Source organism: Botryllus schlosseri, chromosome 15 (genome assembly GCF_051294905.1).
Source record: "Botryllus schlosseri isolate E-star chromosome 15, Bs_hap1, whole genome shotgun sequence".
In the NCBI taxonomy this organism is placed as follows: domain Eukaryota; kingdom Metazoa; phylum Chordata; class Ascidiacea; order Stolidobranchia; family Styelidae; genus Botryllus; species Botryllus schlosseri.
The window spans coordinates 9,968,897-9,985,467 of record NC_137250.1 but is presented as its reverse complement, the minus strand read 5'-3'; the positions used below and the strand labels follow the sequence as shown (position 1 = coordinate 9,985,467).

At 40.8% G+C, this 16,571-nt stretch overlaps 2 protein-coding genes and 1 long non-coding RNA gene across 6 annotated transcripts; 2 read left to right on the top strand and 1 right to left on the bottom strand.

Moving 5' to 3' along the window:
• The first annotated feature begins 15 nt into the window (after nucleotides 1–15).
• Nucleotides 16–5,784, top strand: LOC145457697 (uncharacterized). Of its 2 annotated transcripts, XM_080335969.1 has the most exons (12): nucleotides 19–169; nucleotides 472–608; nucleotides 888–1,007; nucleotides 1,344–1,575; nucleotides 2,055–2,265; nucleotides 2,323–2,465; nucleotides 2,570–2,722; nucleotides 3,307–3,413; nucleotides 3,796–3,887; nucleotides 4,245–4,442; nucleotides 4,713–4,813; nucleotides 5,188–5,784. In XM_080335969.1, exons 1-12 carry the CDS (start codon nucleotides 59–61, stop codon nucleotides 5,266–5,268), a joined length of 1,686 nt encoding a protein of 561 aa, XP_080192095.1. In that variant the 5' UTR covers nucleotides 19–58; the 3' UTR covers nucleotides 5,269–5,784. The 2 variants fall into 2 exon arrangements, with proteins under 2 accessions (XP_080192094.1, XP_080192095.1); XM_080335968.1 differs by having other exon boundaries at nucleotides 16–169; nucleotides 2,055–2,465.
• Nucleotides 5,612–15,306, bottom strand: LOC145457735 (uncharacterized). 2 transcript variants are annotated; one of them, XM_080336012.1, is made up of 3 exons: nucleotides 14,036–15,306; nucleotides 7,793–8,005; nucleotides 5,612–5,745 (listed from the first exon to the last, which is right to left on the bottom strand). In XM_080336012.1, exons 1-3 carry the CDS (start codon nucleotides 14,060–14,062, stop codon nucleotides 5,731–5,733), a joined length of 255 nt encoding a protein of 84 aa, XP_080192138.1. In that variant the 5' UTR covers nucleotides 14,063–15,306; the 3' UTR covers nucleotides 5,612–5,730. The 2 variants fall into 2 exon arrangements, with proteins under 2 accessions (XP_080192138.1, XP_080192137.1); XM_080336011.1 differs by lacking the exon at nucleotides 5,612–5,745 and adding an exon at nucleotides 5,915–6,163 and having other exon boundaries at nucleotides 14,036–15,301.
• LOC145457737 (uncharacterized) lies at nucleotides 9,150–13,276 on the top strand. Of its 2 annotated transcripts, XR_013920957.1 has the most exons (4): nucleotides 9,150–10,824; nucleotides 10,881–11,006; nucleotides 11,078–11,302; nucleotides 11,385–13,276. It is a non-coding gene; the product is annotated as an uncharacterized LOC145457737 (long non-coding RNA). The 2 variants fall into 2 exon arrangements; XR_013920956.1 differs by having other exon boundaries at nucleotides 11,078–13,276.
• Nucleotides 15,307–16,571: the final 1,265 nt, after the last annotated feature.

Genomic DNA, 16,571 nt, shown 5'->3' with positions numbered 1-16,571 from the left:
TTTTCACTTATGCATCGGGATGTTAATCCCGTGATGTCACGCATCGCTGCACAACAAAATGGACACTCGAAGTGCAGCAGGTGATTATGGCGGTGTTCATCATCGGATAAAAGAAGCTAATGTCGTTGTTTCTAAAGAATCTTCGACATCAGGACCAAGTCCCCAACCGGTGAGCAGCGATACGTACTTTCAGTCGCAATAATTCGCACATGACAAGGTACAAATTGTCGATAAAATTGTGCGGTCTAGCTTCAGGCTCTCATAGGCCAAAACCGTATCAATGTTATTCTGGCTTAAGCAATGGATTAAAACCGCTTGTATGATAAAGTTGACCACGAAACGACGTAGAACTACAAAAGAATACGCCAAAACGCAAATAGTCGACATGATTGTGACCGATTATAACTCAAATTACGTGGTCTGGCATGATGTTAGGCCAACTACGCAATTTTGACGCATAGGCTCTTGCAGGAAGAAAATATCTGCTGGGTTCAATGTGAGAATCCGAACTGCTTGAAATGGAGGATAATTGATCGAAAACAGGCTGAAATTCTCGATGCTGAAGCTCCTTGGTTCTGTCACATGAGCAGAGATATTTTCCATAGCAGGTACTGAATCAATTATATACATACCGGTAGGCCTATAGCCTACATAATATGTAGATTGTTGGTAGGCCTATTGCATATTCGTAGATCGGCTAGAACCTTCTGCTTTTCTCACGAAACTTTGTTTGGAATGAAAATCATTAGGAAGCAGGAATCTTACAAAGCTCCTCTCCCCTATAATTTAAATCATTTAAAAATAATGTCGATCTTTCTGCGAATCTTAATTTAGTCATTATGCTTACTGCACTAGGATATTTGTTTACATTTTTCACATTCATCCAGCTGTGATGACCCAGAAGAGAAATTCTCGACGTCCAAAATTAAGCGTCATGGACTGACATACAGATATAGCCTTCTTCCAGAAGGGTCCATCGTGTGGGCAAAGTTACATGGCTACTGCAAGTATGGTATCCTATAGGCCTAGCCTACTTGGTCAAATAAGACAACCAGTGTCATGACCCTATATAAATGATCTGTGCCAGTTTCATGGAAACCTCTTGGACCTATAGGCCAGAGGGTTGTAACCAAGTCCCAAAGTGAATTATAGTTTTATAGTTTTGAGTCAGTAAAGTTGCCTTGCGTTCACTCAAAACCTTTCCACATCTGGGCCACTGGTTGGCCACCCTTGACCTATAGAATATGTATCATCAGTATTTATCGCTTTTATGTGAAGCCATCATTTTTCCATTCAGCTTCACACCCAGTACTGCAATGGTGTCTCATTTGAATTACTTTCAGATGGCCTTCTATTCTTTGCAACTCCCCCTCTCTGTCGGAATATGTTATCCTTGACAACGACGGAGACCCACATTCTTACCATGTCGAATTTCTGGGTACGAAACACTCCATCGCCTGGGTCCATCACGAAAAAATTACTGCATACGGCAACCTTGGGAAATCGGAAGCTCTGGAAACATGTTCTCAGCCTTTTTCGCAGGTTTCGATGAACAGATTCAAACTTACGGCCAAGGTGATTTATTTTAACCAGAGTGGGATGTTGTCAGGCTTGTGCAGTGCACATGAGCTGAAGCATCATATTAGCAGCAAGGGGTGGTTTATCTACGCTCCACATCTTCACCCAAACTGTTCAGGCATTGTCTTGCTGAAGTGTGAAACAAAATAAAGATTACTACAAGATAGCCAGCGCAATATAATCAGTGATCCTGATAACATTGGCTAAAAACAAGGATTATCCAACCTCTCGGCTGGAACATGACTATGACTACTAATAAGGTTTAACGAGATCTACTTTCAAGAATAACTCAAATACGAGAGATTTGCTGGTAGATTTTACAATATGAGCTTCGGTGCAATGAAATCTTTTGTCCCAGTCCTTAGAATCCAGATGTAGGCTACATTATATACCACTGAATAAAACATTCCTTGAGGTTAGTTCCATGCATTAGTCAAGTTGTCTGTGACACCTAGTAACTAGAAAAGTATTTGCAGAAACAAAGTGGAAAAGGCTTCAAAGCAAAGAAAAAGATGAGGCTGTCAGAGCAGTTGCAGAAAGCGATTGATGAGGCTGACGAGTTGATTGTATTGGAAAGGGAAGACATTTTGAAGAGTTGCCAGTATCGCTTCAGCGCCAATCCGTATACATTGGAAGTGAAGACTCGGGGTAAAAAGCGCTGTTCGAAACAAAGCAAGCCATCAAAAAGTTCGAGAATTTTGGCACATGTAACATGCCTTGTGAATCCAGCAAATTTCATTTCAGAAAAATTGATCAAAGTGAACCTGAAAGGGAAAATGCCGGAACGCGGCGAAGTATTGTCAAGCTCTCAACAATCCAATCACGCGATCGATAACAAACTTTCTGACTTTCGAACTAAAGAGGACAGGTTGTTGGCCGATATTCAGGTATGGTACTATGTGACAGAACCTAAAATGCAGTGTTTCCACTGACCTAACGTGAATACCGTAGTAGTACCGATTTGTGCAAAATTTGTAACCATTTCATCCAGGGTTTGCGGGAGAAGGAGGAAGAATTCATGGAGGACTATTCAAAATTCATGAAAAGACAGAAAATGGCTATCAAAACGCCGCAGTGGCGCGGGGTTTCGGTTGGTTTGTTCCAGTTGTATTTGACGGTGCAGGAGAGAGGAGGCTTCAATGAGGTTCGGAATCTTTGCTCACAGTTCACAGCTGTTTATGCTGGAAGTGTTTTAAAGAGGTGTTAGCTTACATTTTCTCTTGTGGATGTGTACGGTACGTGGTTATTGTATTGCATCATGTGAATTTATTGCAATTTGTAACGTTTCGTATTCAATCCTCTATTTTAACTGAATGATAGACCACACAGTTGCTGAAACATAGTCTAGTTTAGCAGTTCTACGTACATGTGAGCGATACAACGTCCTTACCTCTATATTCATTAACCAATTCAGAATATATAGCAAATATATATCTATACTGCAATCATATCGTAGAATGCTATGGCTTGAATCTTGCTTCGTACTTCTGAAAAATCAAGTTACTTCACCCGAGTGACATTCATAAATTTGGTGGTTCGACTCGAGTCAAAATGTGCGATGACATGTGACTCGGAGGTGATGACTTTTTTCAACACTCGTCTGAGCTAAGCTCAAGTGGGCTAAGAGAATGCACAAAATCACTAAAATATGTACATATTGACCTGACGCACGAGTATTTTTAACAAAATTTATACAATAACCCAAAAATCTTTTTACTTTTAACACAGGTTTGCGCAAACTCTAAGTGGAAAGAAATTGTTATGGAATGCTGTGAAATGAGCACCAGCAAGATGAACTCGTCTGCGGCTGCTACCGCAATGTCCTTCTACTCCAGGTAATTCCAATATGTTTCATTGCATGAAGGGATCAGGATTTGGGTCATGTATATTGCCCCTTCCAATTATTTCTAGACATGTTTTGGCAAATACATTTCATTGGGCTCGCTTCCTCAGGTTTATTTCACAATTTGTTCGCTTTTGCTCATTCCTTTACTCTTCAGATCGTCAGCTGTTACCTTGGAACTTGACTAAGTGATGAAAACTTTGGATATGAGGCAACCTTAAACACTCCTAATTGGTACCACGGTGGTAGAATTTACCACCATCTCATAGAATCAGCACTAAGCGATGTCACCTGTAATTTTTCATGGTTCAAGGAAAATTGAATAAAGTGTTTTCCACGTTACTTAAATTCATTCCATGCCACTTCGTTTCTAGGAAGATGTTACCATATGAGATCTATGAGCGTAGCTCACGGCCCAAGAAAGACCTATCTGAAAATCAGCATGCAGTAGTTACCACCACAGCTGGTAAATATTAATATGATCCTATTCTTACCTTAGGCTAAATGATTGTACTTTATTTGAATAATACTTTTTATGAGTGGGCTGACCTTAGTTGCTAACAACTTTATTTGTGTTTCCAATTCACTCTCATGATATGCATCCCTCAATCCCTTTTCCTGTTTATGTGAATGCGGGGTACATGGAGTTCGGTCACCTGTTTTGGATTGCAGTTGTATCGTAATCAAATATTGATGAAATCGTTTTCCATCTAAAAATACTTTGCCAACATGCACTCAAAAATTGGACTATAGCAACTACCTATTGTTGAGTGACAAATTGTATCATATGGTCTCGAATCAGTCGCCTGAAATTCTCATTCAGTCACACAGCAAAATATGGAGGAGGCAAGAACACCCTCTGCCCCTGAGGCCGTGCCAGCGCATGTAATCGATGGAATTTTTGCACATGAACATCCTCAAAGCCTAAAGGAGCACGAGCCATTGAATGACTTTGAAGAGATGGGGGTTCTCTTGGATGACTCCAATGGCGAATGTGACGAAGTTGTGAAGAACGCTGAAGGTGTGTTTGTGTTGAATACTAAGTACGGAAGATGAGACTTGGAGGATTTCCTCAATTGTTTGTTTCGATTTTTAATAACATTGACTATACTCGTCTGTGAATTAAAGAAATATATTCAGAAATCAGGAGGTATTTGTCAAGTTGATGCATTGTGATGTAGATGTAATCTGTCGCCAATGTAGCACCAATCGATATGCCAATTTGTGGTTTATTGCCATAAGTTGCATTTATATACATAAATTTATATACAGCATACCATTGTCATAACAGTTACCAATACAGCGAGTAATCATCGTGACGTCGTCCGTACCCCATTGCAAATGGATCCACAGCTGCCACCATCCAATAACGATGCTGTCTCCGACACTAAGGTTTGCAAACTTTCAATTCCTATTTTTGCCTTAAAAGCAGTAAATGATGGTTTCTACTATATCGGATTAGGTTTTGCCTACTTGCACTAATTTCTCTTTCTACCTCTATCTTGCCATGCCGTTTATGTGCACCGGAACATTTTTTTGACAATTGCACCAATTAGTACTGTCATCAGTTATTTCCTCTAGTTTAGTCGCAGTTTCGAAAATAGCCACCTTTGATAGACTTCTAAAAGCATACGACAACTTGACTACATGAAGTAACGTTATCTTTGAAATCGCTTCTTCTACTCGTAAATGAGTAGAAATTTTATGACCTTCTGTTCCTTGGTACGAACGTCAGCCTCACGGGTGCTTTGGATTTTGATTCGCAGGAGGACATGGACAGTGAAGATTTGTTTGCTGAAATCACCCGGGACGAGGAATTCTTGCAAAGCTTTCTCTCTGCGTCGTGATCAAGCGTGGCTCTCGATTACTTTTCAAGATTTCTATCCATGTTCTTTGTTATGAGTTGAGGTATCTCTCGTTGTTGCATCTAAGAAATGGAGATTGGGTCGTGGTATGTCGCATATTTGTAATGTTGAGAAACTAGTAACTCTTGCAAAGCTATCTCTCCAATTCATCACTGATCAAGCATGGCTCTTAGTTACTGTTCAAGATTTCCATCCATGTCTCTCAATTATTGTACAAGATTCCCATCTATGTTCTTTGTTGAGATATCTACCGTTGTTGCATCCAAAATGTTTTTTATTTCTTACTAAAAAGAGATTGGATCCTAACATGTCGCATATGGGTAATGTTGAGATGCCAGCACCAACTCTTGCGAAGCTCTCCAAGTAGTAGTTGAGTATGGCTCTCAATTACTGTCCAGTACCCATGTTCAATTACTGTCCAGTGCCAATGTTCTTTGTTGAGATCTACCGTTGTTGCATCTAAAATGTATTTCTTAATAAAATGAGATTGTATCGTGATATGTCGCATATTTGTAATGCTGAGAGACTGGTAGTCTTGCAAAGCTTTCTGTCCATGCCGTGGTTAAGCATGGCTCTCAATTACTATAAGATTTCTATTTGTGTTCTGTGCTGAGATATCAACCCTTGATGCATCGAAAAGTTTTTTGGTTTTGAAGGAAAGGAAATTGAGTCGTGACGTGTTGCATATTTGCAATGCTGACAGACTAGTAAGTGAAGACGCTGAAATGTGGTAAAAGGTTCTAACGTATGAGTAAGGATACGATGATGTCAGTGATATTCTGGCCTAAATGATGAGTATATTTCGAGAAGACTTGGTCGTCCGTAGAGGTGCTCCGGGTGTAGATTCCCTCCGCGAGTGTGGCGTAATGTAAGCAAGCTGAAATCACGTTGCTTTTAATGCAGAAACAAATTTTCAAGTGTGTTAGACCAGAAAAGGGTCAGTACTACTTACTAAAGTGATTTTGTTTTTAGATTACCTTTACGTAACATTTTTTACGCAAAACTACTTCGCCATTTATAAGTGGAGAGTACTTTTGGGATTGTTTATATCACATTTGTGAGTGTGCGTGAAATCATCATATCAAAGTTTCAAAACGCAAAATATATATTCAAAAATGACTCTAATGGCAGTATCATCAGTCGTTCTGCGCTGTCTGAAAGATGCATCTGGCAATTTCGAAACTAGCCCACCTACGGTTTACCAATAAAGTACCGAAACCTCAAGACAAAATCTACTTTTTGAAAATTAGTGTACTTTTTGAGCACTTTTTAATCTGAAATCTTCTAATTGTAGCTTTGGTGTGTCTTGGAAATAGCTGCTCATACTTGAGTAGAAATTCATGACATTACTTCTATTTGAATAGAAATCCCGACTACTTAGGCCACCTCTGGTTTAGATACTACAGTAGGGTTGCCATACGTCCGGAATTTCCCGGACATGTCCGGAATTTCACTGTTAAGACTGCGTCCGGGAGGAATTTCTAAAATATGCCTGAATGTCCGGAATTTTGAAGGCTTGAAGTAAGCTCAGAATGTTTTCCTAAATCATCATAAACAATATTATTTTTGGGCAGATTTACGCTACATGAATTTTTTCTTCCCGCTGGGCGCGATTTAGTGTCACATATATTGGTTTTAATAGGGGGACTACCACTCTCGCAAAAACTGTGATCACAAATAAATAAAAACAACATTCATTTACAGAAATTAGTCTAATTGTAATTGTTGGCAAATTCATTGAGTCGGTTTATGCCGTTTGGATGCTTTATTCAAAGATAGTGGTACAACCTGGGGGTAGTTTGCCTTTATTCTGGGGTTCGCGAAGATGTTGAACGTAACGTAATTCCAAAGTAGGCGGTGAGTAAGTCTGGACAAATGTTCCGCCCTTTAATTAGTAATCAGCTGGGCCACGGAACAATTTTGAAGTTGCAGAAGAAGTCGCGACCATAAAAGCTTGGAAACCACCGGATATGCGGTATTTATATTGCTCAGTGGTGTACTGCACACCTGCATTGAGCTGATAAATAATCTTATCGGGTGACATGAACATGACTTAACGATGAACAATTACGGTCTTTGCCTTTTCGCAGTCATCATCCTCCACCAGATCTACCGCTTGATATTGTGGGCGGAGAGAGGATCAAATTATATAGTAATATATGGAAGAACTAATATTATTGACATAATTCATTCAAGTCATTTAACGATCAGATGTTTGGGCGGGAGGGGGCTGAAAAAATGTGACTTCTGCCCTCGTTACAATTACAACTTTCAACACACAACCACATACTCTTTAACCCAATCGTGCCGCGATCCCCTCTAGTCGATAGACAAAGCTTTGCTGGAGTGACGTCATATTGATCGACAAGTGCTCATACCTCATTTCGAAATCCGCTAGTGGGCGCTAAAGAGCGTCCGGAATTTGTGTTACAAAAATATGGTAACCCTATACTACAGTAGCATGCTAACTAAAAATTTCCAACCAGATGATTCCAGCAATACGTACCTGACTTTGGTTCGTGTTTGACGGGGTGCTCTGTCTTCTTACACCTATCCCAGGAGTAGGGCGTCTTCGCTGACTCTTGTCTCTAGCTACCGCATTCGGATAGCCAAGAAGCCTCGCGCCTTCTTCGGAAGTGTGGTAAACGTCGCTGTTTGGATGGAGGAGTGACTCAGCGTGGCGTAGCGAGGGGATAACTCGACGGTGACGCCTCTCAATCTGTGCAGGAAAATTAAAGTCAGCCAGAATTCAAATGTTGTTGGCATCATACCGCAACACTTTTTACTTCGGTTTACTACAATTTGGGATTTGAAAGTTCCATTTGGGGCAGCATTTCACAACATAGAAGTCAACACATTTCTACACCCAACTAGTCGAGATGGCGGAAAAGACAGAAAGAGCGGCACTGTCCGGCGTAAATCGCAATGGTAGGTAGGGCCAATGATATGTATACATAATGTATATATATCATTGGTAGGGCTGAGTAATGGACAGTACCGAGGTACTTCTACTTGAAGTAGATTTTGCCTACTCATGTTTTATACTGCTTATAATTCATAGTTTTCAATTTTTTAAGCAAAACTGGGCCTACATATTTACTTTCTTGGTCATATCAATAATAACGTCCTAGAACGGGGCTGTCAAACATACGGCCCGCGGGAAACAACTGCCTAAACACTAAGCCTAATCTCGATGTAATACTGATAAACCAAATTCCAACGTTTGTGTTTACTGTTTAGTCACTTGTATTCCTCACAACGCATACTCAGGGCTAACGTCAGGATTACGAATAAAACAAAGGGAGCATAGTGCATAGACTAGACATAGATGCCAACTTACATCGTCGGTAGAGCCGTAGTTTTAGCGGTTTATAATAGGGATGGTGTGAACGCGAGGTTCACGTTCGCGTTCTGTGTGTGAACCTCGGAAATTTAGAGGTTCGCGTTCACAACAGAACCTTGGTAGGTTCTGCACTGTGAACCTTTTTGGTAAATTGTAATTTGGACTTCACTATAAGATCTTTGGTTAAAATATATTGCATTTCAACTGCGGGTCACTCTATGCATGGCGCTGGCAGCATAACAAATCAACACTAAACGAGCATGCACCTTGACAACATTAAAAGTTTTACTTGCTTTTTTGTTGCAAAAAATTTCTCGAAATATCCAGCTTTCCGTTTGTGAATATTTAGTGACTATCTGCTGTGAGCTTGACCCGCAATCACACAACATCACGAGCGATATACGTAATCAGCGAATGATGCTTATTCAACCAATCAATGACATTGATATCGTTTTCTGATGTAAACAATCGAGCGGGCGTACGGGGTCAATCTTGACTTCATATCCTTACTGTATCATTAAAGGGGCACTGCGCTCAAAAAATGATGTGGTCTCAAATTGAAGAGTAGAACGAAAAAAAAATTTTGGCCGCAGCCGTTTTCTTCAGAACGCCACCGTAATGGAGCTGCAATTTATTGAAATTCCCATAGTTGCACCCGGCTGCAGCTGTCGCGGCTCCGGATAATTTCTTAACCCGTTACATGGCACGATGACTTCATCGTCGCACTTGCTCGACGCGATTACGAGGACGAACTTTAGATAGCTTTGTCAGCCGATGTTCTGAAGCAAATATGTCTTACACGCTAAGGTGGTGTAGATACGGCGTTCCACGGACGATATTCAGTCACTAGATTTTTCTCGTAATCGGGCCTAGTGTATTTTATTTCTTGAGGGCAGGAATAGATCATGTCCTATTCTTATGTTATGTATAAAACATTTCCATCACCAATCAGTGTGCCCCCTGAACATTTCAAAATTCAAAGCGGTCATAATTGGTTTCGCATTCAGGCTGGAGATGTAAGATGAGGGTTTGAGAGTATCTTAAAATTATGGCTTGGGGATTAGTAAGATTACAATATAATGAATATATATGTTTTAGGGTCAGCTGCGGAGTTGTGGGTTCAGGTTAGGTTTGCGTACCGTTATATTTTGGTTAGGGATGATGAATTTTCCTACAGTACCCGAACCACCAATTTTGAATGTCATGAATTTAGTCATGTTCATGGGGAACCCTGACTGGCGGTATTCGTGTTGTGGATAAGAAATTACTGTTACCCTGAAAAACGGCTCGCATAAAGTGCTTTTCAACCTGTGTGACGGTTCGTACTTGTGCGAACGAAAATATGATAACCCTACCTTGTAGGAAATAGTGTGTGATGCCAGTGTTGATTTGAATGCAAAGTATTGGAATCTCGGCACACATTCATATAGCTTTGACATAATACGTCGATTTAGTGGAAAAGGGATATTGTTGCGAGTGAATATCGTTCATGGGTTCGCCCTTTAAGCTTCGAAATAAATCACTGCACGATACCCGCAGAAAAAGGAACGAAGACCTTGAGAAAAGCGGAAGTGCGATATCTGATTTTTCTACTGCAGTGATTTTAGTATTTGATTAATCAGCAATACGATACACCAAATGTGAAATAATGATGCTCTGTACCTACAGGAAGGTTTACAAATACAAAAAGTTATAAGCTTTTCATTTTCTTTTTGTGTAATAAATTCCAGCTGGCTGGTGCGAATTAATTTTTTTGTTTTTTAAAGTACGAATGGAGCTCAAAAAGGTTGAAAAGCACTTGTCTACGGTATTGTCTTGCTCTACTCAGTCTTCGTAATAGTGTATAGAATATACATTGACATTATAGCAAGCTACAATGACATGGAGAAGTTGTGCCGCTACATCGTGTGATGTCAAAAGGAATGACGAATCGCATACTCCTCATAAAATTCCTTCTGAAATTGTACTAGACGACAGTGGTTTAGTGCCCTAGGAGTGCTCCAGCAATGTTGCAATGGAAAAAGTTGGTATGGAGCCATTGGAGCGTGCCTTGGATGCATTACTTGCTCAAGGTTTGTCGATTGAAACCGTAGTGACTGACCGGGCACCAAGCATCAGGAAATTGTTGAAGGATAAATATCCATCAATCAATCCATCAATCAATCACCAGTTTGATATGTGGCATGTCTGCAAAGGTAACTGAATACTGTTATTATTTGAATCTTCTTTTGCCTTACTAACCATTTCTCAGGACTGAAAAAAAAGTTGGTGTCTCTGGGTAAGAAGAAAGCTATGGGAAGACTTACTACTATGGACAAGAAGCATCATCACTAATCACTTTTGGTGGTGCTGTCAGTATTGTGGTCAAGATAGCAGTGTAAGTCTACATATCAACTATGTCTGACTTCACATATTAGGAGCTTTTTATATAACAATATGCAATTGCAGGTGCTAAAAAGAAGATGGTTGTCTCTTCTGCATCACCGGCGAACATGAGTGGACAGTTGACGGGGAGACATATTCCTGCAGCTATGGCACTTTGACTGGGGATCAGTGCCTAAGAACTAGATATTTGCAATGTGGATCTCCTAGTTTCAAAAGCATTGAAATCTTTGATAGAAAATAAAAGTTTGATCCGGGATTTGGAGCAGATTACTCCGTTCAAACATACTGGTAATTTTTATGACTCATCACATCTGCACACCAGTTATCGGAGCATGGTCAGATCATTACAATTCACGCCTTCCTTTTTTAGGATCAGGTCAGCAAAAGAGTGGATCTTGAAAAACATGTATGAAAAGAAGACGAACCACTATGCGAGAGAGCTTTTGAGGCGAACTACTGAGAATCGCACTGGCATCAACTTTCCCAGTAACATTTCAAGAAGTGTGCATCCAGTCAGCATAGCACCAGAACCAGCCCCCTCTAAAGAGGAATTACTTTCAAAACGTCGTTCTAGAACGTGACTTACTTACAATACATCCCTATCTTCGAGTTGAATGGCATGTGGTACAGTGCTGCGTAGCTTACTAGCTCAATTTCATTCTTCCACACTGCCTGACTGCCCCGTTGTAAAGTGGGCTATATATAGTCATCGTTTCTTTTTTATTATTTATTTTAATAAATAACGAGTAAGCAAAGTAGTGATGTATCAGGCAAAGCAGCCATTCGTGGAATATAGAATGCAAACAGTTCCAGTTCACTGTCTAATAATACAGTAACAGAACTGATTTCGACTTAGTAGCCGCAGTGTTATCAACTTATCAATCACAGTTCGTTTTCTATCGGCCATTTGAAACCGACATACAGTCCATCCTGTTTTTGCTACCCAAAACGTCACCATCAATAAGACACCAAGCGATATTGTCTGCAATTGGAAAATATCAAAGTATATTGCAGCAATAAAAAAAATGCTGATCAAAGTATATTGCAGCAATAAAATAAATGCTGAAAAGTAATAGCAGCATATATATATGACGGAGAGTATAATGCTCCCAATTTATAAAGTGTAGGCATTTATATAAAAGCATGCGAGAAAAGGTAAAGAATGCAGGAAATTGCCGTTTATATCCAGGAACCATGTCATAAGTCCCAAGACCCTGTCGCTTGCATATAGTTCCAATACTAAACAACACAAAATTTTCTAGGACCCACTTGTTAGAAAGCCTTATGCCAGGACCATGTGGTTGATTGTTATGTAGGAGAAAATCGTCATGCAGTACATCTTGAAAATGACAGCTGTATCTGCATCAATATACAACTGTAACGGCATCTCAGTATCGTTCAACTGGCAAATACTATAGAGTCATGAGAAGCTCCAGACACAAATCCTCCTGACCTGACACCGTACGTTGAGCGCCGCCTTGGTGTGCAAGACATGAGTCCTTCATAACATCGACTGACAACTATCTAAAGTTCGTCCTCGTAATCGCGTCGAGCAAGTGCGACGATGAAGTCATCGTGCCATGTAACGGGTTAAGAAATTACCCGGAGCCGCGACAGCTGCAGCCGGGTGCAACTATGGAAATTTCAATAAATTGCAGCTCCATTACGGTGGCGTTCTGAAGAAAACGGCTGCGGCCAAAATTTTTTTTTCGTTCTACTCTTCAATTTGAGACCACATCATTTTTTGAGCGCAGTGCCCCTTTAAAACCAAATCCGTGCGATTAAGGTGCTGGCTACTGCTATATAACTTGTTGTTTATGGTATCGGTAGCGAGTATAAAAACCCGTTTTACACTCTGCTCAATATCAATGTAGCAATACTCAAGACTCCAAACACATTGTCCGGTCTGTCAAAGACCGTTAAGGCGTAAGCTTATATTCCCTGGTAAGTCCTCGTCGAAATTGCTGGCAAAGCGAAGGAATGTATTGATTTTATGAGATTATTATAAGCCTTCATAACCGCGGTTGATACATTTAGCGACGTTTAAAACGTCAATATGTACTTCAGCAATGTGACATTATGTGGCCCGAGTCTTCGCTAGCTATCGTGTATATTAATATAGGCTATCACTTCATTGAAAGATAGGGTTGGAATTAGCAATATGACGTCACGAGGTTCACGTTCGTGTTCACACAGAACCTTTCAAAAAGGTTCGCGTTCACACGAACCCGAACCTTTCAGAGGTTCACACCATCCCTAGTTTATAACTCTATTAAACCATACAATCATCGTACTTTTCCCAATTCCATCGTTTGGTGTTGTTTGAAACTAACCATTACGATCCGCATTATAATGTAATATACCATCATGTGAATAGGCTTGATAATAAAGTGTTCAAGTGAAAAACACGGGCATGGATTTTGAGGTAACATTTTGGAATAATTTGACCGGCCAGGTCCGCGAGCAATCTGAAGTTATGAATCCGGCCTGCGACGTAAGTTGAGTTTGACACCCCGGCCCTAAAAAGTTCAATAATTTACCGGCAACAAGAAAAGCAATGTCTGTTGCAGCAAAATCAATTTTGTATTTCTTCACAAGGACTATTTAATAGTACTTTGTAACAATAATGCGATTTGATTACTACGTCCCAGAAATGTCACTATCGCGAACACGCCTAGCCATGTGCTAATATAAGGTTCATGTTTTGGATACTCTCTCAGCCGAGGTCTGAAGGCTCCAACGGTGAGGAGATGGTATGTAAACTATTTTACGTTGATAAAATAACCCATATCTACTCGATAAAAAATTTCCTCTTTATAATTGATACTCAAAATCGGATTCGGGTACTGGAAACGTTGGGCCCAAATTTTACATTATTTCGTTATAATATGTATTTGGGGCGTGTTATTGCCAAAATTTGATTCAGCCTTGTTTCAATACTTGTCCTATCTATGCTTCGTAATACTTGAGATGTGTTTCAAAAGTGTTATCTTTTAACGCAAACCTATTTGTCACCTATACCCAAGGCCTGCGTCGTCTGGCTTGCATCAGGCCTTCCTTACTCGCATAAATGTAATCGCTCCTGTCAATGCGCCGAGCGCTGTACTCTGAATCGTCATCTCTGTTCCAGCACGGCCGTGACCTTGTAAAATCTTCATCACTGTGGTGGCTTGATCTAAATTTACAGGGTTGCAAACTTGCTATTACTGAATCTGTACATCGGGCAGTGATTGGAAGACTTAAATCCAGGTCCGGAATTCATTTCGCATCACCTCTATATTGGGCAGTGACTAAAATCTGGACTCCAAATCCAGCTTTTCCTTTTATATTAACTTCTTTTACTTTTCATTCAGTGTGCAATTGTGCATGCCTCCTCTTTACATCGCCTAGGCCAAGGTGGGTGTCTGATCTCACAGACTACTCCAAGTCGTTTCAACACCTTCCTATCTTTTCATTGTATCGCAGTCTTGTGATGTTTTGAAATGATGAAATTTCAATAATATTCTTAACTGAACATTAGAAGTCTTAAATTCGAAGGCAATCTCAACTCGGCCAAAATTTTCCGATGTCATGCTCCTCTCTGGCATACAGTGAAACTAGTGAGCGAATTGGTCAGTACCAAGTAATTCTACCTTTTATTATGTGTTTAGGGACTAGAATACCTACTTTTTTACTTACTCGGAAATCGCCATCTCTACTTGAACTTGAGTAGAAATTCACCATGTTACTTCAACTTGAAAACCAACAATGACTACTTTGATCACCTCCAATTAGGACTTACAATGCAGACCACACATTATCTGTACTCGTGGTCGCCCGCAGAGTGTAGTTGTGTTCGGTTTGATGTGCTTGAATATCTCGAGAGGGCGTCGAACTCGGCCGATTGCTAACAAAGCTACATTCTCTGGAGGTCAGCCTCGAATCGAAAGTTTTCGCAGAATATCTTGCATACCGTCGCCCGGCTTCCTCGGCATTGCTGCTGCCGTCTAATTCCTCGCTTACTGTGGTGAGCGAGTGCCTAAATGTGGAGCGATACTAAGATAGGTCTACCACAGACGCCGAACGCTAATTTTCCTTAGGTATGCGGGTTCGATGACGTCACAAATGAATGACGTCATAATGTGACAGAATCAGGGTTGTAACCAAGTCACAAGGCTCCGAGTCACAAGTCAATCTCACTTTTATAGTTTTGACTCGAGTCAAGTCGAGTCATTTCAATTCACCACCGAGTCAAGTCCGAGTCCAAATCAGCGAGCAGAGGGTCGAGTCCGAGTCATGGAATTATCACTCGAGTCCGAGTCCAAGTCATTGTGTAGACTGCTCAGTTTCCAGTTAAAGTCTTGGTAAAACCCACTTTTTATAACTCTGTTTGATGATATCGAATGTTTCGCATTTATAATATACCAATTTTCCTCACTTTTAGCAGTTTTTGGTCGCACATTCAAGTACCAGTACCAACAGACGAAATCCCAATAGCGTGTTGGCTTCGGAATTACAATGAAATGTCGGTCTTGGCAGTCTGAGTCTCGAGTCAATGACTTGGTTCGAGTCATGCGCAATGACTCGAGTCCAAGTCGAGTCAATACACAGACTGACTCGAGTCGAGTCGAGTCATTTCCGTATTTTGAAAAATTGACTCGAGTCAAGTCGAGTCATCAAAAAATCGTGAGTCGAGTCGGACTCGAGTCGAGTCATGACTCGAGTCATTACAACCCTGGACAGAATTGATAATTAGGGTTAATATAGCATCGATTCATTAGGGTATAGTGCATGCGTAAATGCCGATTATACAATCTCCTCGTTTTGACGAACTTGATCGTATGATAAGCTTGCCAACGAGTCCGGAAGTGCTGTCAATTAGCGAGTCTCTGATCTCTCGCGGACAATTAAATACGCCGCTTATCAACGCGTATTATGCAACCTCGGTAACGATTTGCGCAAGTCAAAATGTCCGAGGTGTTATGGAATCCGTTCTATAATGGCACCGATTTCAGGTGGTTCAAACCTTTCTCGTCTTTTACAACTCAAGCCTTCACACACATCTTCTGATGGGTATGTTTAAGTATTAGCGGAATTCAATTACGCATGTACGCAGACGCACGCATAATCGCACATGTCTGCGGACATTCGATGTCATTCAGTTTCGCGATGTGACCAACTGACCATTAAATCACTATCACTAATCAGCATACACTTAACGACATTGTCACCAAGCCATCGAGAGATAGGAGCCAACGCATGCTAGGCCCGAGACGCGATAGTTGGCCAGCGATGATATCTTTCGTACCAGGCCAATTGCACATGCGATTGTGTAGGCCAGCGATGATACCGTGCACACCAAGCCCATGCAGATTCGATAGCGTAGGCCAGCGATAGTATAGTGCGCACCGGGCCTATTGCACATGCGATTCTTCAAGTCAGTGGAACTAGGCTTGTTGGAGACGCGATATATCAGGCCAGCGACGATTGCCAAGCGCACGGCAATCAATTACCGGTACCTAATTTCGCGATCATCTCAACGGAAAATCGCGTCGCGTTACTCTGTGCACAGACGAAT